The 26,289-nt window shown below is 38.6% G+C and overlaps 1 protein-coding gene across 12 annotated transcripts in view; it reads left to right on the top strand.

Moving 5' to 3' along the window:
* The window catches only part of add1 (adducin 1 (alpha)), a 60,477-nt gene that overhangs the window by 18,408 nt on the left and 15,780 nt on the right, over nucleotides 1–26,289 (top strand). For 5 of the 12 annotated variants that reach the window (XM_067423810.1, XM_067423814.1, XM_067423809.1 and 2 more), the window contains exons 2-13: nucleotides 3,248–3,449; nucleotides 7,036–7,198; nucleotides 9,194–9,345; nucleotides 9,440–9,520; nucleotides 9,711–9,860; nucleotides 10,962–11,105; nucleotides 11,213–11,311; nucleotides 13,798–13,971; nucleotides 14,942–15,289; nucleotides 23,324–23,419; nucleotides 25,114–25,203; nucleotides 25,307–25,324. In XM_067423810.1, coding sequence (XP_067279911.1) covers nucleotides 3,255–3,449; nucleotides 7,036–7,198; nucleotides 9,194–9,345; nucleotides 9,440–9,520; nucleotides 9,711–9,860; nucleotides 10,962–11,105; nucleotides 11,213–11,311; nucleotides 13,798–13,971; nucleotides 14,942–15,289; nucleotides 23,324–23,419; nucleotides 25,114–25,203; nucleotides 25,307–25,324 — 1,710 coding nt within the window. In that variant the 5' untranslated portion in view covers nucleotides 3,248–3,254. The remainder of the gene's footprint in view (nucleotides 1–3,247; nucleotides 3,450–7,035; nucleotides 7,199–9,193; nucleotides 9,346–9,439; nucleotides 9,521–9,710; nucleotides 9,861–10,961; nucleotides 11,106–11,212; nucleotides 11,312–13,797; nucleotides 13,972–14,941; nucleotides 15,290–23,323; nucleotides 23,420–25,113; nucleotides 25,204–25,306; nucleotides 25,325–26,289) is intronic. The other 7 variants (XM_067423816.1, XM_067423812.1, XM_067423818.1 and 4 more) reach the window with 3 other exon arrangements.

The following is a 26,289-nucleotide window of genomic DNA, read 5'->3' as shown; positions in this document are numbered from 1 at the left end:
GTTCTGCATTTGCACTGACTAAACTGGCTAATTTAGGGACTTAAACTGAAATGAACGCATGAATCTCCTGGCTCTGGTGTGTGTGTAGATTAGAGCAGAGCAGCTGTCCCGAGCTCCAGGGTTTCATTACTCAATGCTGCAGTTATTTCCTGCTTTGGGTTTGTACTGGGTTGAAATGAGCAGCCTGTGCTTGTTAACTTCACGCTGTAATGCTGTTGCACTGGGCAGGTTGTGTTGTAGGTTTGAGGCAGAAGAGAGCAGTGCTCTGAAGCAGCAGGTTCATGTTCAACAGCAGCAAAGCACTTCGATGAACAAATGACATTAGACGATCAATAATGCTGAGTCAGAATGTCTCTCTTTGCTGTAAAGTGTCATTGATTCTCCTGCAAATCCTCTGGAGCATATGTACACGACGCTAAAGGCTTTCTAATCAGAATTTTTTTTTTTTTTTTTTGTAATACATAACTCTTAACCTCAACAGTCCCTGTGTCCTCTGTTGTCTCTCTCTTTCCTGAATTTCATGCTTGCTTAATGGAGGGAAAAAGCACATTATGTCCAGAGTACTTGATAGTAAACGTCCCGTTATAAACACTCCCGCTGTGTAGCATTCTGTCTTTGTTTTAAAATGTCTCTCAGCGGGTCAGTCTCATGTCCGGTTTGTATTTCACCTCAAAATCAAATGGGGAATAATATGCATTTTGTTTAAAGCTACACTATATCGGCCAACATTTGGCTCTCTAGCGGCTGAAGCATAAATCTAAAAAGTAATAATGGAGGAACACTAGAGCAGTAAAGTAGCTTAAATGCCACTATTCTTTTGACTTGAAAAAAGAAGATATAACAGTAGACAGTAACAGTAGACATAACAATTGCTATTCATATACAGTATAACAGTGTAAACTATAAATTAACAAGGCATATTTTGTCTTGATAATGAATTATCACGATAATGAATATGCACAATATTGTTACCGTGGGCACTTTAAAATATCGTAAATAATAATTTATTAACAATTAATAAAAAAAAAATAATACTTTGCCCATCAACCGTATAAATGCTCAACACTGCTGTATTCTGCGTCATAGGGACACACGCTCAGGTGTAAATGAGAAGCACATCAACGAGTGAAGGAGACGCGCTGCTGAAGTGCCGCTCAGTGACAGCAGAGGGCGCTGATGAACTGCAGAATGCAGCGGTTACCCCGGAAACCCCGCCTACAAAAGAAATCGCGTGTAGTTTTTAAAACAGCCATTCGTTTTTTGTAATCTCAATGTTGTTCATCACAGCACCAAATACTTAATACTTAAAGACTTAATAGGCTATTTATTTTCAAACTTAAACATTTTTATGTTTTAATCTGGACTACAACATGCCCTAATAATTAGAACTGTTCTGATTATTTGTTATGGTTCAGTAAAACTTTGAGACATACGACTTCATTAGTTCAAATGTTAATTCATTATTACCAAACTGACAATGAAAAATACTTATAAAGAATTAATCATTCTAGGTAATGTTAATTTCTTAGTTACTGTGTAATAACATTAAAATCAAAATAACTTTTTTAATGGACCTAAGATAAAACTAACAATGATCAGTATTTCTTAACTAACACTACCAAAAACATTATACTTTCTGTACCAAATGTAGCTATTGCTCAATCTTAGTTAATGCATTAAATATGAGACCTTATTGTAATTTGTAAGCCTACCTGTTGTTCTTTATAGCCTAATTCTTTTGCACTTTAATCTGTTTGAAAATTTTACTTTTACAGCTCTGAAAAATATCAAGAGACCACTTAACATTGATTTCTCATTGATTTCTCAATGAGTGGTCTCTTAATTTTTTTTCCAGAGCTGTATATATTTTTGGTGCATTATTGTATTCAAACATTAAGTTATTTTTGTTATAACAAAAAATAGTTCTTAAAGCTGTTATGGTATGACAACACTTTTTTTTTCCAACTTATTTCAATATCGTGATAACTTCAGCAATTAATCGCAACATGAAAAATTGATATCGGCACATGCCTAACCATGACGGTTTTGAATTTCTTGAAATGTTTTTAAAATACAGTTCAGAGCAACATGTGCAGCTCAAGTCTGTGATATCGACTACATAAAATTATAATGAGAACATCATAATTGTGTGCTTGGGGCATGGGGAGACTTTTAACTTTTGTTATTACATGGCTCTGTGAAATACTTGATTCTGATTGGTCAATCGCGCATTCCAGCGGTATGTTATTTCCAGGTAACACCCGCTCATACGGGTACTACGAGTTATCTTGACCGGTTCTACTTCTGTGCTTAACGCTGGCGCCATCTTGTGGCTTAAACAGCCGTGGGTTTCAATGGAAGACTTCAAGGCGGGTTTCCTTTATAAAGTTTTTAATATAGATATTTTTCTTACACAAACGCATCGATTGGAATCAGAAGGCTCTATTAACCCATCGGAGTCGTGTGGAGCACGTTATTTGACGGACAGCTGCATTTTTTATGGACTTCAAAAACAGCTCCAACTACTGCTGGATTAACGTTAGCCTGGACTTTTTAAATATAACTCTGATTGTATTTGTCTGACAGAAGAATGTCATAAACACCTATAATGACCTGAGGGTGAGTAAATCAGAGGCTTGGTTTCATTTTTGGGTGAACTAACCCTTTCAGCATTCATTTTCAACATTTAGCAAGGGCATATGGCAAATCTTCAGCAATAGATAAAGGCTTAAAGCAGGTTGGAACTGTTTTTCTTCGCGGAAGCTTTGCGTAAGAGCTAATAAAATATTTAATCTCAAAACAATAATTTGTGTCTAATAATTATTTATTTGAGACTAGTAGCCATGTAATAAGCGGGATAATGTACACCCAGCCGGTTTTTATCGCAGAATAAACCCCTTCAGAGTGATGCTCCGCTTCGCCTCGGGGTCCTGATCATTCTGTCGGGGTTTATTCTGCGATAACAACCGGCTGAGTGGACATTATCCCTTACTAATCAGGCTCTCAAAAACTATATTCGATTTAGATTTGTCGACAAATATATTGGTTATCGGCTTTCAAAATATAAAGAATTTTCGGTTATCAATATCTGCCAAAATCTTCCTATCGGTGCATCCTTACTAAACCGATAACACCGTGACAAAATAAGACAGAGTAGCGTTAAAGTTTTGTTCTAAGTATGTACTTTTGTTTTTAGCATGGAGTTGAAGTATGCAAATTTGCCCCTGAACTTTGACCTCTGTTGCAGGTGTGTGATGAACGGAGACTCAGGTGCAGGGGTGGTGACGGCCCCCCCTCCCACCAACCCCCCTCATAAGGAGCGTTATTTCGACCGTGTGGACGAGAGCAGCCCGGAGTACCAGAGAGAGAGGAACATGGCGCCGGACCTGCGGCAGGACTTTAACATGATGGAGCAGCGGAAGAGAGTCTCCATGATCCTACAGAGTCCAGTGAGAACACCACACACTCTGATTTACACATTAGCACACACACACTACTGCTCAAAAGTTTGGAGTTATTCATGTTTCATGTGTTCTGCTCAACAAGGCGGCATTTATTTGATAAAAAAAAAAATTTAATTGTGAAATGTTTCAATTTAAAACAGATGTTTTCTATTTGAATATATTGTAAAGTGTAATTTATTCCTGTGATGCAAAGCTGTATTTTCAGCATCATTACTCCAGTCTTCAGTGTCACGTGATCCTTCAGAAATCATTCTATCCATGTTTAAAGTAGACTTCTTCAGGTGAAACACTGATTACATCACTTGCCCACTGCTCCCACCATCATTTAGATTTTTATAATGTTAAAATAATTTAGTTCAGTTAGAGAACAGACACTACAAATAAAAACGTTCAACGCAGCAGGAGTCAGATTTTATTTACCAAAAGCTGACAGACAAGATGATCGTGGAAGATTTGGTTACGAAGCTAAATGTAAAAGCGCCTATTTACGTGAGTTTGTCATGGTACTGTTTTGTTGTTGTGTTTTTCATTAAGAATAATAGGCTAATGAACCCACAAAGCAACCCGTCCCCGAATGGCAGGGCCGCGTTATCCTAATGGGCAACATGGGCTGCAGCCCAGGGCCCCGAACACCGGGGGCCCAGAGACAATTCTCTTTTGTGCTATCTTTTTTTTTTTTGGATCGAGGTAATTATGCGTACGTTGATCATCGTTGTCACACACCCGAATCGAGTCACAGCGGACACCCATTAGGCTACATCGTCACCTCAACATGTCGAACGAAAATGTAAGAAAATATGACAGTGGCAGGGACGGATCTACCGGGGTTTCAACTGCCACCCTAAAAGAAAGACCATTGCCACCCCAGCAGGCAGCTAGTGTAGGATATCCCAAATTCCCAATGCAAATTCCTCTACCGATTTACATTAGCGGCGCTTCAAATGTGATGAGATAATAGCAATAAAACACGTCTTTCTATTATTGTGTAGTAGTCCAACAAATGACTCCTATGAACTGCTTAGATCTGCAATGCAAATAGTTTAATCACAAATAGATCGCCGGTTATATGTCCCAATGCTAACGGATTACAGCTCTCTCACTACACACGGATGCAGTCCAGTAGTGCTTTCCAGGAGCGGTGCGTCTTGCATCAGTGCGTCGATCGTTTCTACACCGACGAGTCTATTTTGTGCTGGACGCGCTGAATTAAAGTAATAGAACCTTGTTCGCATTAAAATAAACATGCATTGAACTGAAAATCTGGTTATTTCACCACAGATTCATGTAATTTAAAGTCTAATCTGTTTCAATGACTTTTTGCCTCGGGTAAAGCATGGAAACAGATACATTAAGGTCAATAGGGAGATAATGGAGAGCTCTCGTCCTTTCTTGAAGGTGGAGAAATAAAGTTCTTTATGACCTGCAGGATTTCTTAAAAGATTTAAAAATTAAAGAAATTAAAGACTAGATTTTTTGTTTGTTTGTAAGTTTTAATGTAAAACGTTTTTGATTTTAACATAGGCCTAGTTTAAATATTGTGCCACTTGCATGAGCAACGTACTAATAAATATAAAGTAAATATAAAGTAATTAATTTAATTTAAACCCTTGACATTTAAAGGGTGTATTGTAATGCTGACATAGTCTTGTTTGTCATGCTTTGTAAATTAATATTGTGTGGGGGGCAAGGGGCCCGCAAAAGCTTAGCCCAGGTCCCTGCAAAGGCTTAACATGGCCCTGCCGAATTGGCGCTAATTCTAAACCAAAAGTAAAATGAGCGGCCACACAGTCATTCATGGTCCGTGTCCAGTCTGGCCGTTGTCAGTTCATTGCTATGGAAGCTTAACTTTCATAGGAATTTATTGAAACGCTTGCTCCACAGCGCTACATTATGAATGCCCGAGCGCATTTTACTTTCAGTTTTAAATGATTGATTTCAAAACCCCAGCCGGTGATAACGGTTTTATCTGTGTTGTCACGTGGCAATGGGAAATATCCTCACCATCACATCCCTAGTTGAAAGCTGTTGCGCTGCTTCATATTTCTGGTGGTATCCGTACAGTTAATTCAGCTCTCAACAAACCCCCCACATGACTGTTGTCTCAATATGCCCAGCAGTCATGTGTCCATGTGTAAGCACAGAGGGGATTCTGTTCATGCAAGTGGACCATCACCAGAAGAATAAAGATGCTCTTTATCCAGGCAGAAATCGAAGGAGAGACGGAAAGGCAGCTGATTTCCAGCCTTTCTTTTCTTTTAATGTACTCTGTGCTTAAAGGTCCTTTCACACCGGACGCGTTACGAAAAAGCGTAACGAATAAGCGTATTATTCGCATGCGAATATTTCGCGTCAAAACCATTCACATCAGCCGCGACACGAATTTGCGACGTTTCAGAGCTCCAACATTACAAAACATTCGCGGCGACAGCTGAGAAATCACGGGCACTTTATCATTCAGTGAAGACAAGCTTTTCATTTTATTTAAAGGACCGAGAAGAAGGTTTGGGTGCAGCCAGTCTTAAAGAACAGAGTCTGAAGGGGAGGATGCTAATCTTGTACAGGAGCTAAAACTTTATCATGGCCGGTTCTGCACTTACTTTCTAAAGTCTGTGGGACAATTTGAGGATCTCCTCCAGAGACGGCAGAGCATCTGACGAGACAAACCGCGCACTTCAGGGAATCAATCGATCCGAGCAGATGTTTCCAGTCGAGTCACATGTAAACATTTCAGTGCCACAGACGTAGCCTACTGATGGCAACACGATCACTTTCCATAATCGTGGACACAATGTAAAAAAAAAAAAAAAAAATCAACTATTTATAAAAGGTTATAAGATTGCTGTCTGTAGCATACAGCGGGCAAACACAGCTGCAGCTGTACAGCTGACAGTTGTAATCTCATGAGAAATGCCATGCCTGGCAAAGGTTAAAGTTGATAGAATAGCTCGTGACATCAACTGGACATTTCGTCACCTTTGTTTCCTTTTATGTGATTGGTTGAAGCCGTTTTTGTCGCCGCTAGAGTAAAAAAAAATCGACATCGAAACGAAAAAAATAAATGTCATTTTTTCGCCTCAGCACATTCGCGTTCGGTGTGGAAGCGCTCATTACACAAAACAGCTGATCGAAAAAAAAAAAAACATCGCGCAAATTATTTGCACGTCAAAATCGCGTCCAGTATGAAAGGGCCTTAACGCAAAGAGAGAAACCGGCTGCTCTCATACTTCTTTTTAGGCCAAGTACCATCAAAGAGTTACTGCTAATGTTCCCGCTAATATTTTACAGCATTGAACAAATCTCTGTTTCTGTAACATCAGCGAGTTATGAAGCGATCAGTGGAATGACACAACACTCAACGCCTTTAATAACAAAACTAAGGATTTAAAGTGATAGTTCACCCAAATATTAACATTGTCATTTACCCTTCAAGTTGTTCCGAATCTATATGCATATCTTTCTATTGCTTCCATTGAGGGAATAACCTCAAAGTATCATAATTAAATTTCAGTGTTGTAATTGTGTGTGTGTGTGTGTGTGTGTGTGTGTGTGTGTGTGTTCTCCTGTATTTCAGGCGTTCTGTGATGAGCTGGAGACTCTGATCCAGGATCAGATGAAGAAGGGGAAAACCCCCACCAGTTTGCTTGCCCTGCAGCAGATCGCTGACTTCATGACCACCAGTGTCCCCACCATGTACCCCGCCGCCCCGCAGGGAGGCATGGCTGCCCTCAACATGAGTGAGTGTGTGCGCATGCGTGTGTGTGTGTGTGTGTGTGTGTGGGGGGGGACTGTCCTGCATGAACCTGCTGTCACGCTAGACTTTGAGCATGCAATCTTTCTGTGAACTCTGCAATGACCGTTATATGATGTCCCGCTCTGCAATGTCTTTAAACATTAATCCAACAAAAAATAATTAATCCAAAAAGTAAAAATATAATATCTACTACACGTTACTAGCGTTTAAAATTTATTTTACAATACAAATACAAAAATAATTGTACATTTAGTTATTTTAGTACTTAATATTTAGTACTAATATTTTTAGACTAATAAATTTAATGCTTAGTTTATATTTTCCATTAGTTTAAAAAAAATGTATGTATTGTTTTATTGTTATCTTTCAGGTTTAATAATTTGTGTACTAATATAAAAAAACTTTTTTATATATTTTTTAATTTTTAGTAATTTTGTTGTGTGTCTTTTTTAATTAGTTTTTTATATGTATATTGAATTTTTATTATATTTACAGTGTTATTTTAGTACTTCACTATTTTAGTTCACTTTTAATTTTATTTGTAGTCATTTTGTTTTCCCAGTTTTATATATATATATGTATATATACATACACAGGGCTTGACATTAAATTTGTTGCTCACCAGCCACTGTGGCTAGTCGTTTTCCAAAGTTACTAGCCACTCAGCATTTTCACTGGCCACAATTTTGCAGTTTGGAAATTACATTTTATATGATTAAAGTTGACTTTGGCATGCTTAAATTATTTGATTTTGAGTAATTTTGCTTGATTTTGAAGATTTAAAACCCTTTCAAACTTTCACATGCAGAGTGAGATACTCTACATTAAATTAAGCTTCACTATACACTGAAGCTACCCCCAGTAGCAAGCTAAGCTACAGCAACTTGGCAAAAGTAGTTTACTGCATCTAAGCTACTTTTTATTTATTTAATTTTACATTGAACCAACTTCATTCCAATCAATGCTATCTCAGTGATCAATAAAATTCGAGCAGATAAACACACATACTTTTTCAGTTATTCAAACATTGTCAAAATCAATTTGGCAACAAAAACATGTGATCCATAATATTATTAACAAAACCAATGTGTGTGTGTGTTCTCCATGGAAAAGTTTCATTCATTCATATCAAGAGGTGGCCAGGCTGGACCCCGATGCTTTTAATGAGAGGTGTTTATTCAAGCGACACAATAGATTCTTTTAAAACTTGAAGATGATTTCTCTTTTGTCGACGCGCGTGCAACAGCGAACTGAGTGCTCGGAAGCAAACGTCAACTAGATAGTGCGCGTATCCAGTGCACGCGCCGAACCCGTCTTTCCGCGCTCATTGCCAAAGGAGTACTTTGAAAGGTCTGCGCGAGGCAGAAAGGAACGTAGAAAGTGAAGTATATCTTCGACTTGGCAGTTGTGTTTCCAATGTGAGCTTGATCTTCAGAAATGTAGCGATGCTACTGCCCAACACTGACAAGGAGAACTGATTGCGCGTGTGACAGCTTCTGCACGCTTCTGTTGTCATTCAGCGCGATTCCGCCTGTCCCGCCTTCACTTACTGCAAGTTGATCGATAAACGATTGTAATAAAATTGTAATTTTGTAATACGACGGTCTTGGCATTTAATTTGGCTGTAGGCTAAAATTATATTCAACCCGCCAAAGTGGCTAGTGGGAGAGGCTGCCGTACCCGCCAGAGCTGAAATCTACCTGCATTTGGCGGGTTGGCGGGTTGGCGGGTGTTAATGTCAAGCCCTGTATATATATATATATATATATATATATATATATATATATATATATATATATATATATATATATATATATATATATATATATATATATATATATATATATATATATATATATATATAAAATATATATATATATATATATATATATATATATATATATATATATATATATATATATATATAGTGTATTAATAGCAGAACAGCCCTAACGTGTGTGTGTGTTTGTGTCTGTAGGTTTGGGGATGGTGACTCCAGTCAATGACCTGAGAGGTTCAGACTCAATCGCTTATGACAAGGGAGAGAAGCTCTTGCGCTGTAAACTCGCTGCGTTTTACCGCCTGGCCGACCTTTTCGGCTGGTCTCAGCTGATCTACAACCACCTAACTGTGAGTGTGTCACAAATGTAAACAGCACATCTCAGCGGGACGTTTGATGTGTGGGAATTCAATCAAACCTTTGTCTCTCTCTCTGTCCCTTCAGGTCCGGCTGAACTCTGAGCAGGAGCGTTTTCTGATCGTCCCTTTTGGACTTCTGTACAGTGAAGTCACTGCCTCCAGTCTGGTAACCCTGCCTTTGGTTTTCATCAGCCATTGGCTCTCCGAACATGACTCGGACTATAGATGCTTACAGATTTTATCATTATATAGTATATTACTTGTAGGAAAATTAAAGTTGTTAGAGAGCAGTTAAAAGTTGCAGTTGAACTGTGATTTGTTTAACTTGTATTTAACAGCATCGTATGTGTCCTCAGGTGAAGATCAACCTGCAGGGTGAGATTGTAGACCGAGGCAGCACTAACCTGGGCGTAAACCAGGCTGGCTTCACCCTGCACTCTGCCATATATGCAGCCCGGCCTGACATCAAATGCATAGTGCATATTCACACGCCCGCTGGCGCCGCGGTAAGAGCCGTTTCATGACAGACTGAACAATCATCTCACTGCAAACTTTTCTAAAACACCTGCAATGTTACACCTCAAACACCTCAAAATGTATCTTAAAGGGGGTACTTCAGTACTGGGAAGATGAATGTGTATTTAAACTGGGTCATTAATGTAGTATTTGTAGACTAAGAAAAGCCAGAAAATTTATTTTTGTCTCATGGGGATGAAAGACAACAAATCTCCCAAAACCACCACTACAGGATCAATTTCCCACCGCGTTCATTTTCATAAAATCAGCTCAGTTGGAGAACAGACATTACAATTAAAAACTGAACGTGTCTGTTCAATATAATGAGTGAGTTGCCGAGCAAGTGTCACAGCACAAACGCAGCAGGAGTCAGATTACAATCACCGTGATGAATGAGCTGAACGAGCTCTCGTGATGAGAGTTGAGGTAATCGCGTCCGCACTCGCGGCAGTCGTTCACAGCGCGTGTTCAGTCTGCCGCATTTTCAGTTCATGCCTTTGGAAGCTTAACTTTCATAGGAATTAATTTGAGAAGTTGAAACACTTTTACATGAATGCCGAGCGCTGTAAGTGAGATTCCCACACCCCATGGGCTGGTTGAATCCGTGGAAATGGCTCCTTCTGCCGGCTGTAGTCTTTAGCCTCTCGCCAAAAATTCCTCCGATGACGCAAAATGACGACATTTGCATCATCTGAGGATTTTTTTCCAGAAATAAAATGCATAAATCTCTTGTCTCAGGGGGATATGAGGGGGGAAAGCACAATCATTTGAATATACTCCAGGGTTTCTACTGATACAAAGCCATATACTAATCGCTGAAGTAACCCTTTAATTGCATGCATCTTATTTGTGTTCACATTTCATCTATTTTTACTTGCAAATCGCAACATTTCATAAAATTCTTCATGATTTAATTTTGCCTGCTAATATATTTCGAGGTGGATTTCATGTCATTTTAATATATTTTAATGAGTAAATGCATTTGCATTGTTCATGTTCTCATTTTATGATCAGTTTATTATTTCATATTTGAATTGTATCTGTTATATTGTATACCTTCATATTAATCATTAAATTATTTCGACCTCCAGGTGTCTGCAATGAAATGTGGTCTTCTGCCCATTTCACCCGAGGCTTTGGCGCTGGGGGAGGTGGCGTACCACGATTACCACGGTATCCTGGTGGACGAGGAGGAGAACGTCCTCATACAGAAGAACCTGGGTCCCAAGAGCAAGGTACCTTAAATACATACAGATTCATTTCTGTCTGACTACAAGCCTGAGATTGATACGGTTTTATGTTGTGTAAATGTGTGATTTGAATGCATTGTTTGTGTGTTCAGGTGTTGATTTTGAGGAATCACGGCCTGGTGTCTGTTGGAGAAACTGTTGAAGAGGCGTTTTATTACATTCACAACCTGGTCACAGCCTGTGAGATTCAGGTATCCATCAATTTAGCATTTTTAATGTGTGTTTTCAGCTGGACTTCAACCTTGTAAAGCTTGACATAATTATATAGTCAGAAAAATCTCATTCCGCGATCGCTGAATACAACCCAAAATCAGTAAAATGTCGCTTTTTTTTTCTTCCCGATCTTGGCCTAATTTGTCATTTCACCGCAAAATAATCACAAAAAAGAATCTATCTCTAATTTATTTCAAGCTGTATTGCATGGTTTTCATAAGGATACAGACGTTATGGTGCATGCAAAGTATGTGGACTTTGTGAAAGCGAATTGATTACTCAAGATGGATGAATGACCAAATAAAAGTATATGCCCAATTACACACAAAAATACGTTAATAAAAGCGCTGTATACCACAAACTCAGCTCGCTGCTGACACACGGACTGATGTGGGACTGGCTGAGGATGCTGTGCGTTTGCTGCCTGTCAGCTCTTGCGAGTAAACAGAAATGTGTTCTGTTTAATACACACAGGGTGCTTCTCAATATCCCTCCTCGTTTCCTCGCTCCTCCGTCCTCCATCCTATGACCCGGAAACCGATGGAGCTCAGCCATCTTGTAGGAGATCTCAATTCTCTAATTGCACCGCGAGGATCGAGGAGTGAGGAGGCTTCCTAAGGAGTCATGAGCGAGGATACACAGGAGGGTACTTTGCGGAAGTGTTTTATCCACTAAACGTGACGCAAGCATTAATTCTCCTCCCCCTTCATATCGTGGCACAGTTTATTCATCATTATTATTATGTTTACATGTGCAAGACACAAATGTTTGTCAAATAACAACAACTGACAGTTGCAGAATTATATCAAAGCACAAGAAAATGAAAGAAACAAATAGAAACTAATACATAATGAATAATTTGTTGTTAATAATAACTGGTGATATTAATTAAAATATGGACAAATGTGGTATTTTGTGGAGGCTGAAGCTCACAATATAAATAATTATCTCTAATGTTCAAGAATCCTGACTAAATCCAGCGGTGTAGAGTCATCATTAACTGACACCGCTTTAAAGTGACGTTAAAGGGAGCGAGGATATATCATTTCACTTGATTCAATTCCTCTGTCCTCGCGTCTTTTCCTCGCATCCTTCCATCGTATCCTGAAGGGGCGGAGCTAAGGAGCGAGGAAGGGAAGCTAGGAAAGGAAACAAGGATGCACAAATAAGATTTGGGAAGCACCCATAATTATGCCTAACTGTCCGTCTTGGTGGTTATATCTTGAGTGAATAAGTTTGGGACGTGTGACAGTATTTGGCCCGTGCATTACTGTAGTTCTTTAAAGTGAAAGCAACCTAATATAGCCTATATCCATCAAACGACAGCAACTGGAAAAAACAAACAGTAGCCACTTAAACGTAAAGCACTGTTTGTGTCTGTATCTTTATATTGTGTTTATTTGTCCTCCTATCATTTGTTTATTTTATTACTGACTGTTTACTTGATTAACTATTTGAGAACTTTTTACTTATATTAGGCAATTGTTTATTGCTGTAATTTACTTTTTCCAGTCATACTTAAGTATTTGCCAAGTGATCGCATTATTAAAGCTACAAGGTACACCACTGGACTAGCCTTTTTTTTAGTAAGATATCAAAATAAACAATATTTGTGTATTTTGTTTGTTCTATTGTTGTGTATGACTATTGTGCATCTAACATAATATGGTAAATGTGGTATCCTAATTATTAAAAAAAGCACATTTCTGAAAATTACCACCACAAAATCAGTATCAGATCGCAAAATATCACAAAACAAATTGCGAAATCCTGGAGGGACTGGTAATATAAGTAACGTGAGCATATGGCGAACAAAAAATAGCTCAATTTTATTCAGAGGCCTGAAAAGAGCAAAAATACTGTATGTAATTTGTTGCAGATGCTGATATTAATATGGCAAATCAATTAGATATTTATAACAATAGCAGACTACTTGCATAAAATCATATAAATATCAATATATTGCAATAATCTTAGTAGGATATTTAAACACTTTGTTTTATGATCACTGTAGTTTTCAAACATATAATAAAATACAATACAATGATCATTGACGGATGAACTAATAAACCTTCATCAGTCTAATGATCATATTTGATACTTATAATTTTTCTATGGATAATCAAATAAAAGCTGTTTCAGTCCAGTAAGTGATCATCTTAAAATATTACTAACAATATAAAAGTTATTCTTTTACTAAATCTTTCAGAATCAGTAAAGATTTCACAGCAAAAAGACACATGAAGCACAAGCTGGAGGACATTTGTACAATTAAACTAAATGGATTTTAATTGCTAAAAAAAGTCTAAACTGTCAATGAGACACCAGAAGGAATAGTGTAGTTTGTGTGCGACAGAAAAGTTTTGATCATTTACAAGCTTAAGTTGATATAAAGCATACAAACCCTACGAAGGCTTTATAACAGTAATATTCCATGTCTGTTTTTTCCGGTCTGATTTTCCAGGTCCGCACCCTCGCCAGTGCGGGCGGTCCAGACAACCTGGTTATGTTGGACCCAGGCAAGTATAAGTCCCGCCCACGCCACCTTGAGCCAGCTGGAGACGGGTCGAGCTCGCACCCGAAGTGGCAGATCGGGGAGCAGGAGTTTGAGGCCTTGATGAGGATGCTGGATAATCTGGTAGGCCAGAGAACAAACTACTGTTATTTATACATTTTTGTTCATTTATTTATTTTTCGTTCATTTTTAGTAACACAACAATGGTACCAGGATCTCCAGATAGCATACACTAGCATTTTCCTTTAAAATATAAAAGCTCAAGGGTTTATCTTTTAACAAGTGAACATATTAATCAAACGTATTGTAATTTCCCTATTGTTGTTTAAATGAAAATAATATAGTTATTAAATATTTATTTACATTTATATTACTATATAACTTATCGCCAAGCTCTAATCTGATAAATGGAGATATTATAAACATCAACATCATTATTTTCTGTAAAGCTGCTTTAAAACAATGGGCCTATTATACACCTGGCGCAATGCGATGCAAGTGTTGCTAGTTTCAGCCCAACGCAGTTATCCTGCGCTACGTTGTTTAATATCAAATTCACAGGCGCCCATGGGCGCGTGGTCTGAAAAACAGGTTTGTTCAGGAGCATCGTTGGCACGTTACTATTTTGAGGAACTGAAAACGACTGCAGTATTTTTTTGTTATTTAAAGGGCATTTTTGTAATATGAGTCTATAGGCAGGTTCACAATACACATGCACTCTGCTACACACACAGGGACGCACGGCAACACACACATTTTTTTAATATTTCAAAATATAAGGGCTCCTTCTCCAGAGAAGTGTTCAGTCTTTCCACTCACATAGTGAATCCGGTGCGAGCAAAAATGACTTTTAAAGGGCATAGGAGATGAGACTCTGGTTTATTGCACATTATGCACAAAACACACCCATGACTCATTAAGAGACGAGGTACAAACCTTTTGGACCATGCGCCTGATAGGGCGACCGTTTTTTCCATTATTAAGCTAGCACAAGTGGATTCACCTTCCCCATGTGCGCTCAGATTGTTAAAATAGGGCCCAATGTGTGCTGTGAACATATCTGACTTGACTTGAATGGTCTTTCTCTCCACAGGGTTACAGGACTGGTTATCCGTACCGTTGCCCGGCGCTGCGTGATAAAGCTAAAAAGTACAGTGACGTTGAGATTCCCCCTTCAGCCACGGGCTACTCATACGCAGAGGACAGTGACTCGGGTGCGCGCTCCCCGTTAAAGCACAGCTTTCAGCGGCAGCAGCGGGACAAGACCCGCTGGCTAGCCGCCGGGCGGCCCGACGAGTCTGCAGAGGAAGGGCAGGACGGCAGCGGTAGCCCCAAGGCGAAGACTAAGGTGTGGACGAACATAACACACGATCACGTGAAACCCTTGCTGCAGTCTCTCTCGTCCGGTGTCTGCGTGCCAAGCTGTATTACCAACTGCTTGGTCTGTGCCAACCTTATTGTTCATAGTTTAGAAACGTACTGCTACTGAGCTAGAGAGGGCAGCTGGTTAGCACCCCGACACCAGGGCAAGAAACACCCCTTACCCAAGTGGTTTTGTGTGTGTCTGCCTTTTTCTTTCAGTGAAATATTTGGCATCCAAAGCAAATTGCCCTTTAGATTTGTTTCGTCCTGTAAATATACAGCTTTTTTTCTCTCGCCTGACTTTTTTCCCTCTGACTTCTTAAGGCAAGGAACTATGGGTGAATAGGGTAAGACATTTAACAATATTTAGATCTTCATACTTCCCTTTGATTGATTGGGGGCTTTATATGCAAATGAAGTTGGGATGCAAGATAGTGTATTTTGCCGATATGCAGGTGTTTTTAAGCTCGTTTTGGCCGATACCGATATACATTTTATTTTTTCCCTTTGTTTGGAAACAACACCATTTTGAGCAAAACCTTTTTTTTTTCCATTCTGGTTTCAGATTTCTAAGGCCTCCTTACTAAAAGGATACTCATTTAAGATGAATCAATGTTAATAAAGTTATTTTTATTATAAGAGTATAATAACAATAATAAAGTCAGTGATTTTTCACCCCTGACAGATGCAGCCTAAATATTTTATTTTTGGATTTAACGTCATTCTTGTGATTTATGACATCATTACTGAATTATTTATTCAGAAAAAGAAGTAACTTAAATGTATTTGTGTGTTCTACTTTTCATTTATTACTGTAACAACCTGTATTTGGTTGTTTTAAACTTCAAGAATGACCACAGTGCTGACATGGTCTTATCGCTGTAGCACTCCGTGAGTTATTGCAGGCGCAAATCAACACTATATCATATCGGCAAGGCAAATCGGCATAATTTTTCATATCGGCAATGCTGATTTTTATATTATTATAAGTGTTTATCGGATAATTTCGTGCCGATAATATCGTGCATCCCTAAAATAAAGCATCATCTCATTAAATATGCACTAATTTGCATACATTTCCAGATCAGAAATTTGAACATTGGATAAAGCCATGTTGAACACAATTCTTGTTTCAGTGACATATTCTTTTTACCGCCTCATAAATAGTCAAATTTGGACCAAACTGTTATACTATATAAATCAAGCAAGTTATATGTGAACAAACCCCAGTGTAAAAACCTTCAGAATTCAGATAGTAACGACTTGCATCCTTTAAATGTATTGTTATTGAAACCTAAAGATGCAAATAGATAAAGTGTAATAAAACAAGCACTTTATTTGGGATGTTTTCTTTCCCCTAGTATGAAACAACTTATAATGGAAGGCCAAATAGCCCAAAATCTCAACAACAACAAAAAAAATTACAATATTTTTTGCTTGTAGTTCTTGTCTTAAGATTCACACTTGGTTTGATTATTAACTAACCTATTAATCTTAAGCATCTGTTCTGGATCTTGCTTCCTCTGAATTCTCTCTAAGCAAGTCTGTGTGTCAATCACAGTGGCAAGCTCCACCCCCTCTCTCACGATTGGTCGAAGGGGTGTCAGGGTTCTCTCCGGCTGCTCAGTGCATGCTGTGTTGCATGATTGATCAGATGCATTGTGGATCGTCTCCTGGGGGACCAGGAGGGTGTGGCATGTGCGCAAAGTGGGTGTGGCTAATCCTTACAGCTGCTTTGGATTTTCCCCCCGTTTCTGTTGTTGTTCGTTTGATTTATTGCTTTATTTCGCACCTCTTGTAATGTTGTGTTTTAATGGAGCCGTTACTCCACATGAACAGTTTCCTCAGAGCAAAACCAAATAACTATAACAGGAAGAAGAGAGACTAAAGAGAGCCATTTGTGTGGCTAATGTGCTTACTGTGCACTTAGACGCAGCGATAAGGCCCGCGCAAATACTTGAGTACAGTAGAAGACTTATAGTATGATCATTTATAAATGCTCTTTAGCTAAAAGCCTGTCACACTTCAGACGCATTGGAAAGCTTTGGAGTGATCAGATGGGTGAATCTCACAAAAAATTGTCATATTTTATTTTAAAAAAAACATATTGCAGAAAATATGAATAGCATAGTGAAAATACAGTTTTGCAATTTTACATTTTCATGACAAGCCTCATTTTGTTGCATTTCAGTAGGCTTCATGCAATTAGGCAAATGTGTGCTTATTAGTATTATTATTCTTATTTTAGTCATATTTTAATGGGTTATTGTGATTTGTTAACTTCTCTATGACTTTGTTTTATTTGGTTTACTGATATAAAAGGATTTTTTATGATGTCAGGTCAGATTTAGATTTTCTTTAATTGAATATAATCTCTATTAAGGGTGCGTTCACGTTGTAGTTCGGTTTGTTTGGTTCGTTTGGTCCTGACCAAAAAACAAAAACAAACCATAATATAGTCCAGGTCCGCTTAGCGTTCACACTGGCATTTTTAACAGGGAACCTGTTAAACCTGTTTACTGAACCTGTTACCGAACCAAAGGCATAGGGAGACGCTCACAACCTGATTGGTCGGCTTATATGACGTAGGAGCTGCTTACTGAAGATTCAAAACAACGCTGTGTGCGGATTACACGCGGTCATTTTATGCGTGTACATATGGCATTATTTTTACCAGCTGAGAACTCATGAAGAGCTCCTGAAATGTTCAAAACATTCAAAACAGCAGCAGGATTTCCTCCGTTGTGCAGAAAAGAGACGGCCGTTCTGTCGTCTGCCCCTGCTAATAATGGGCAACACGGGTCCTTTGATGAGAAGAGCCAGGTTTGCTTTTTGTGCGTTTTTTGTAGCATTTTCGAAACATGCACGTCTGACCAAATATTGATTAGACACTTCCTCGTTGCTCCACGTTTGCCCTCTAACGTTAGCGTTACTCATTTTGGATACACCGATCTTTTCGCGTCCTCAAATCAGCTGACTATGCGTCGCATCTTGTGACATTACGTCCGTTTTTTGGTCCGTTTACATGTCTTTGGTCCGTGTTGAGTTCATATATCAATCGAACCGCACCAGAGTTGGTTTGGAAGCGGACTGAGACCCGTCTTTATAGCGCTCTCGGTCCACTTGTTTGGTGCGCACCAGGGTTCAGATGGAAGCGTTCACATAAATGAACCGCACTAAACGAGCAACCACACCAGGGTTCGTTTTAATCGAACCAAACATGAAAAGTGTGAACGCACCCTAAAAAATGCAATATTATTTTCTTTTCATATTTTTGCTACTTTTATCTGAGATGGCTTTAAATTACTAACAACTACTTTAAGTTTAGGTTATATATGAGAGGTTTTTGTTAGTTTCACTTAGACTGCAAATAAAAATGCTTCCAAGAAAGTGAAATATTTTTTAATAAGGCAACTTTGGGATTTTGGTAAAGAGAAAAGGCTCGGCTGCTTATATTTATGGAGTCGTGGCTTGCTGTTTGACGACTCCGTGTTCTTTCCTTAAACTGCTTAAAAACATTTGTGTTGGCTTTTTTTAATTTCTCCTTTCTATTTGAGTTTCCTTTTCTTCTTTCTGAATTGGATTTACCTTTTCCTGAACTCTTCCTGCGCATGAGTGTATTTTAACTTTCAAATTTCAAAATCATCCAAAAAAGAAAGGAAAAATCATTGGTTCATGAGTGGTTGTTAACTCTCCGAACGATTGTCTCTAGTTGGGGGAGAGCGTGTTGTGTTGTGGGGCTCTAAACGTGATCAGTGAGTATTTCATGTTTACGTGTTCATCCCATGTGCCCCGTTTCTCCAGCGCCCATACGGAAACCCTTCCTCATGACTTTTATTTCCTTTTGGTAAAAGCAAGTAACTCATTGGCTACTCATGCTATTCTTACCCAGGCCAAACGCTAACTATCTTTGCTTCAGAAATATTTAGGACTCGCTCTTCATCTATACTTGAATCCATGTTTCAAAGCTTTTGGAGTAAACCTCTAAAACTTTAAGCTGGAACTTCATAAAGTTAAGTTTATCTTGTACGTTTTAAGAAAAGTTGGGCGTAATTCTGTCCTTTCTCACTGTGTGTGTGTGTGTGTGTGTGTTCAGGGTTTGACATTAATCTTTACAGGTACTTGCCCTTCAGACAAGCAAGTTCTGTTTTGTTTTGCTATTGCTTTTGATAAAACCTCTAAGTGTCGAAGTGGAGAGTGTGCGTCGACCTGCAGCAAAATGAATGATTCCTCAAATCATATAAAATGTACTCAAAAATAACTTAATTGATTCTTGTGGAACCGATGTGCAATATTAAGTCATGTAAATTCAACACCCTTTACAGTACATTTTCACAATCACTAGGAGACATTTCTCAAAACTTGGGTCACTTTTTCAAAACTCTTCACATAGAAATTACCACTATAACCAGTAGCTGGCAGCAGAGGAGTCAAATTTCCAATAAATAAACATTTATATATAAATATTTTTAGTAGGGCCGGGACTTTAACGCGTTAATCTTAATTAATTAATCTTAATTAACGCGTTAAAGTCCCGGCCCTACTAAAACAATATTTATATATAAATGTTTATTTATTGGAAAATTAACGCGTTAATTTAGTTTAACCACACTTATTTTTGCACCGCGGAACGTTTTTCAATTAATGAGTTTCGACAGACCGATTATACTGGAACACCAACTAGCGCTCACGAGTCACGACAACAACAAACCAGTGAACATGAACGAAGAAGCGGATGAGACCGCTTTGCTTGGCCCCGTGGATGGGACATTATGTTTTAAAAAGCGAAAGGATGGAAGCGTCGACAAGAGCATGGTTGTGTGCAAGCTATACAACAAGGAATTAGCGTATCACCGCAGCACATCGAGGCTCAAATATCACAAATATGCTTTTGCTACACTTAATGGCAAACATTGCACTGCTGGACTGAAATAAATAAACAATATTTTGTTGGTTAAGCTTATGTATTCAGTCATTATTCAGTGGTATACTAAAAACACATGTGAAAAATTACTTCTCATTGTTCTCAGGTCAAATATTTATATGCAATTTAAATGCGATTAATTTTGATTAATTAATTACAAAGCCTCGAATTAATTAGATTAATTTTTTTAATCGAGTCCCGGGCCTAATTTTTAGTAAACTGCATTTATTAATACACTACTGTTACCTTTATGATTAAAAATCCCCCCTGCTCTACAAAACCAGGTGCTGGCACCATCATCTGTAGCACTGGTGGTGCTACTTATCTTAAAGGGATAGTTCACTTTAAAATGAAAATTCTGTCATCCTTTACTCACCCTCAAGTTGTTTCAAACCTGTATGAATTTCTTTCTTCAGCTGAACACAAGGGAAGATATTTTGAAGAATGTCAGTAACCAAACAGTTAACTGGAGCCATTGACTTACATAGTATTTTTTTCCTACTATGGAAGTCAATGGCTCCAGTTAACTGTTTGTAGTGTTGTAGTACTCGAGATCGGTCTTGGTCTCGAGACCACTTTTTAAAGGTCTTGGTCTCGTCTCGGTATCGACCGCATTTTTACTCGGTCTCGTCTCGGTCTCGGGCGAAGATGACTCGGGATTTTGTCTCAAGACCGGTCAAGACCACAGCTGAAGGCATATAAAGAGCAGAGAACTCCACAATGCGTGCACTCTCTCTGTCTTCAAAATAAGCACATAAGCTCTCTCTGATACTTCACATATTAAGCTAAATCAAAAGATCAGAAAATCGAATCCATGTTGAACGTTGCGCGTTCGGACTTCGGACAACTGTTTTGAAGTACCCCTCGGTGGGAATTGTGCACAAAAAACATTTGACCAGCTAAACAGCTGACATAAATCATACATTAAATAAACAGGAAACAATTTCTATCCAGTTATGAAGTGTTTTCTGTGTGACAAACCTTCCGCGATGTTCTGACAGCCGTGATTCACACACAACGGGTCTGCTAATGTCCGATTCACGACCAAATGACTCATTTGAACCGAATCATTTTAACGACGGTAATAAGAACTGATCTGTTCAACAATGAATGAACTGAACGAATCAGTTTAATCATTTACTCAGAACACCTCAGAAATGAGAACACAAGTGTGCTTACCCAATTTAGCAAGAGTGGAGAGTAAGATTTATTAGTTTTAACTATCCACAGTATTTCAGCTTATGTTGAATGTGTAGTAAAATAAATAGTCTAAAATCATTTAGTTTAGACTGGAGTGAGGTGAAAACAGAACAAAGTTGTTTGTTAGCTAGCTGATCATTTTATTAAATTGTATATGGCAGAAAATGTGGCTATTTGTTAACTGTTAATGCTATTTCTAATATTGATATGATTATATACCAAAACAATTCAACCTGTTGGAACAAAAGAAACATCAAGATAAGAGATCATACATAATAGGAGATATAACATATGATAATAAAAAATGATTGTTTAGTTGCATTTTTTTTTTTTTAAATGGTGTGTGTGTGTGTGTAGGTCTGTCAGCCACCACCAAAGACCATTTTTGACCCAGGAAAAACCCTGCACATGTGAGATATTTGTTAAATCAAACTGTAGTTAATCAAAAAATGCAAGTACAGGGTTTCTTTTCCTTGTTGTTGCACAATAAAGCTGCACAATAACATTTTCAATTTGTAAATGAAAAATATGTACATATGTAAAATAATTTGCTTAAGCAGCATACTAATGCATATCTGTATGATACATATTCCACCTCCTGTTATTCACATTCATTTAAGACATAATGGACTGTGTCTGAGATCAATACCTCATCCAGATTAGCATTTTTAGGGAACTTTGAGTTTTAAAATGGGATTGAGCACTTTTCACAAAACAAAACACAAAACTCTGTCAGTGTCAGTTTGGTGTTTGTGTCCACCATAGACTGTAAACAATATGGACACGTCGTCTTCAGTGCCTCCCATTGACGAAAAGTTAAGTGTTATTTGCTTATAGAAGAAAAAGATTAATTCCCACAAAGCTGCAATGCCTTTTGATTATTTGATCAAAACTTCTCTCATGGTACACTTACACACCCACACATACGAGAGAAGTGCCAATCATATGCATATTCCACATTTTATCATAAGTGTGGCGACATGCATTGGTCTCGGTCTTGACTCGGTCTTGGCCCTTCAAAGTCTTGGTCTTGTCTTGGTCTCGGTTTAGGTGGTCTTGACTACAACACTAACTGTTTGGTTACTGACATTCTTCAAAATATCTTCCCTTGTGTTCAGCTGAAGAAAGAAATTCATACAGGTTTGAAACAACTTGAGGGTGAGTAAAGGATGACAGAATTTTCATTTTAAAGTGAACTATACATTTAAATGTTAGTCTAGAGCCATGCTTACTATATTTGTAGACATTTTCTGTTGTCCAGGTTTTTTTTGGGTTGTCCTGGACCGTATTAATGTTGAACCCTGTGTGCGTGTGCGCGTGTGTGTGTGTCTCATGTTACAGTAGTTGAAGGGATTTTCTGGCTGTCCACTCACGCCTCTGTCCACCACCTAAACACACAACCAGCTTCTGCCTCACCACCCCACCTCACACCTGCCTCCCTCGTGGTCTATCATCCTCTTGAATCCTTTGTTTTTCTGTCTGTGCTCTTTTCTTTCTTTTTAGCATTTTCTGTCCTTACTCTACACCCAACGGCAGTATCAATGATGATGAGGGCCGCGGCTGCCCTGGCACTGATTTAAAACTTACAAATGTAAAACTAAACTTTATTTAGAATTATATTTACTGTGGTGATTGTCAACAAGTGGTTTAGTATTATGTTATATTGATATATTTTTATAAGTTAAGTTTTACTAATAAATCGCTTTGGTGTGCAGAGGATTAGAGGACTTTGAAATTTAGAATTTTTAGAATTAGAAATTTTAAATATTCAGAATTCCTGCGCGTTATGGAGTTCCAAACTGTACATCATCATTGGTTCGTTGCTCAGTGGACAATTATAATTTGACCAATAATGTTTCAGATCTGCTTTGTGTTTATTTTGTATTGTTTGAGAGGCATGATTTAAACTTTTTTTTTTGTTAAATATTTATTTTGGCTATTTATTTGAAGTTTTGGTTTATTTGAATGCCTTATCTTTGATAATTTCAGTGGACTAAGGAGGACAGTCTCCGACAGGCTGCTGTGGCCAATCAGTTTGTCCCGATGAACACCAACCCCAAAGAGGTCCAAGAGATGCGCAACAAGGTCTAAACCTTTTCTCCATGCTTTCTCTACATAGAGTGCAGAATTATTAGGCAAATGAGTATTTTGACCACATCATCCTCGTTATGCATGTTGTCTTACTCCAAGCTGTATAGGCTGGAAAGCCTACTACCAATTAAGCATATTAGGTGATGTGCATCTCTGTAATGAGAAGGGGTGTGGTCTAATGACATCAACACCCTATATCAGGTGTGCATAATTATTAGGCAACTTCCTTTCCTTTGGCAAAATGGGTCAAAAGAAGGACTTGACAGGCGCAGAAAAGTAAAAAATAGTGAGATATATTGCAGAGGGATGCAGCAGTCTTAAAATAGCCAAGCTTCTGAAGCGTGATCATCGAACAATCAAGCGTTTCATTCAAAATAGTCAACAGGGTCGCAAGAAGCGTGTGGAAAAACCAAGGCGCAAAATAACTGCCCGTGAACTGAGAAAAGTCAAGCGTGCAGCTGCCAAGATGCCACTTGTCACCAGTTTGGCCATATTTCAGAGCTGCAACATCACTGGAGTGCCCAAAAGTACAAGGTGTGCAATACCAGAGACATGGCCAAGGTAAGAAAGGCAGAAAGTCGACCACCACTGAACATGACACACAAGCTGAAACGTCAAGACTGGGCCAAGAAATATCTCAAGACTGATTTTTCTAAGGTTTATGGACTGATGAAATGAGAGTGAGTCTTGATGGGCCAGATGGATGGGCCCGTGGCTGGATTGGTAAAGGACAGAGAGCTCCAGTCCGACTCAGACGCCAGCAAGGTGGAGGTGGAGTACTGGTTTGGGCTGGTATCATCAAAGATGAGCTTGTGGGGCCTTTTCGGGTTGAGGATGGAGTCAAGCTCAACTCCCAGTCCTACTGCCAGTTTCTGGAAGACACCTTCTTCAGGCAGTGGTACAGGAAGAAGTCTGCATCCTTCAAGAAAAACCTTTTCATGCAGGACAATGCTCCATCACACGCGTCCAAGTACTCCACAGCGTGGCTGGCAAGAGAGGGTATAAAAGAAGAAAATCTAATTATATGGCCTCCTTGTTCACCTGATCTAAACCCCATTGAGAACCTGTGGTCCATCATCAAATGTGCGATTTACAAGGAGGGAAAACAGTACACCTCTCTGAACAGTGTCTGGGAGGCTGTGGTTGCTGCGGCACGCAATGTTGATGGTGAACAGATCAAAACACTGACAATCCATGGATGGCAGGCTTTTGAGTGTCCTTGCAAAGAAAGGTGGCTATATTGGTCACTGATTTGTTTTTGTTTGGTTTTTGAATGTCAGAAATGTATATTTGTGAATGTTGAGATGTTATATTGGTTTCACTGGTAAAAATAAATAATTGAAATGGGTATAAATTAGTTTTTTGTTAAGTTGCCTAATAATTATGGACAGTAATAGTCACCTGTACACACAGATATCCCCCTAAAATAGCTAAAACTAAAACTTCCAAAAATATTTAGCTTTGATATTAATGAGTTTTTTGTGTTCATTGAGAACATGGTTGTTGTTCAATAATAAAATTAATCCTCAAAAATATTACTTGCCTAATAATTCTGCACTCCCTGTATTTCAGTGACGAGGAAGTAAAAACTCTGGCCCTTCTAGCTGTTGTAAATGTACTGTGACATCTTTTATCATATTGCGTATTTATTAAAAATTGCGTTTTAACTGTGATTTTGCTTTCGTCAGATCCGGGACCAGAATCTGCAGGACAAAAAGACGGCAGGGCCGCAGTCGCAGGTGCTCACCGGTTCCGTGGTGGACCGTTCGTTCGTCCAGGTGAGTCTCCTGCACATCTGTGCTCTCCCATTGGATCCAACATATTCTGTTCCCAACGTTTTTTCAGTGTGTGTAACCGTTTAATTATGTCTTTTGACCCCAGAGAGTGACTATATGGCACGTAAGTAAACCACACGACCAGCAAGCCAGAGCTGTGTCCATTTTCTTTCGTTTTGATTGGTTTGCAGTGCCATGTTTTCCCTTTTTCTTTCATTTTGTTTTGTTCATTGATTGTAATGGAAACTATACAGGATGATACTGTTGTAACACATGCATTAATAATTCTGCTGTGTTGAGCTGCTAATCTAGACCAGCTGATTTATTAGTCTGGTCTGTATACTGTACTATTTCATCGATTTATATTACCATATGATATATTTTTTTTACTACAAGATAATTAATTTAATTTATTGTTAATTCATTTTCATTTTTGGAAGCATTTTTAATTTAATTTAAAGGGTAACTAAACCCCTGTTCACAGCCTAACTCCGCCCACTGGCAATATTTGAAAAATGCTGCAAAAAGTGGGCAGAGCCCAGCGGAGACAGAGGGGACGAGACGAGGGCAGGGCTGAGCGGGGGGGTGCAGTGACGCATTATTTGAAATCTGTCGTACTCGCAAAGATGGAGAATGACTGGAGTGACGCCTGTAGCTTTGTAACAGAGCGGTCATCTAAAGTAGAAGACTTTTCTCCACCACCTTCACCTGAAGTGGAGGAGGGTGAAATGTATGTGGACACAGAGCCTTATCAATCGAGGCGCTGGCTCAATCTGCGTTAACTCCCGATGCCGACGATGCTCCTTCATTCATTCATGCTAGCGAAGCAGCAGCGCAAGAGAGAATGAGATCACTAACTAATCTTTGATATGTACACTGAACAGTCAAATCCTTATACTGAATGCCACTAAAAAAAGCGCAGGACCAATAAGTTCAAACCTAATAGCCTATTACAACAGATTTCCTCAAATAAAAGTTAGACTACATACGCCAGCAGTCCAGCACATTATGGATTTGTTGTTCGTTACCATGGCAACCATTTGCGTGTCAGGGTTTGTCTGAAAGCGTCTGAAGTATGAAAATGATCTG

Source organism: Pseudorasbora parva, chromosome 18 (assembly GCF_024679245.1).
Source record: "Pseudorasbora parva isolate DD20220531a chromosome 18, ASM2467924v1, whole genome shotgun sequence".
NCBI lineage: Eukaryota > Metazoa > Chordata > Actinopteri > Cypriniformes > Gobionidae > Pseudorasbora > Pseudorasbora parva.
Note: the sequence above shows the minus strand (reverse complement) of the source record. Positions and strands in the feature narration are given on the sequence as shown.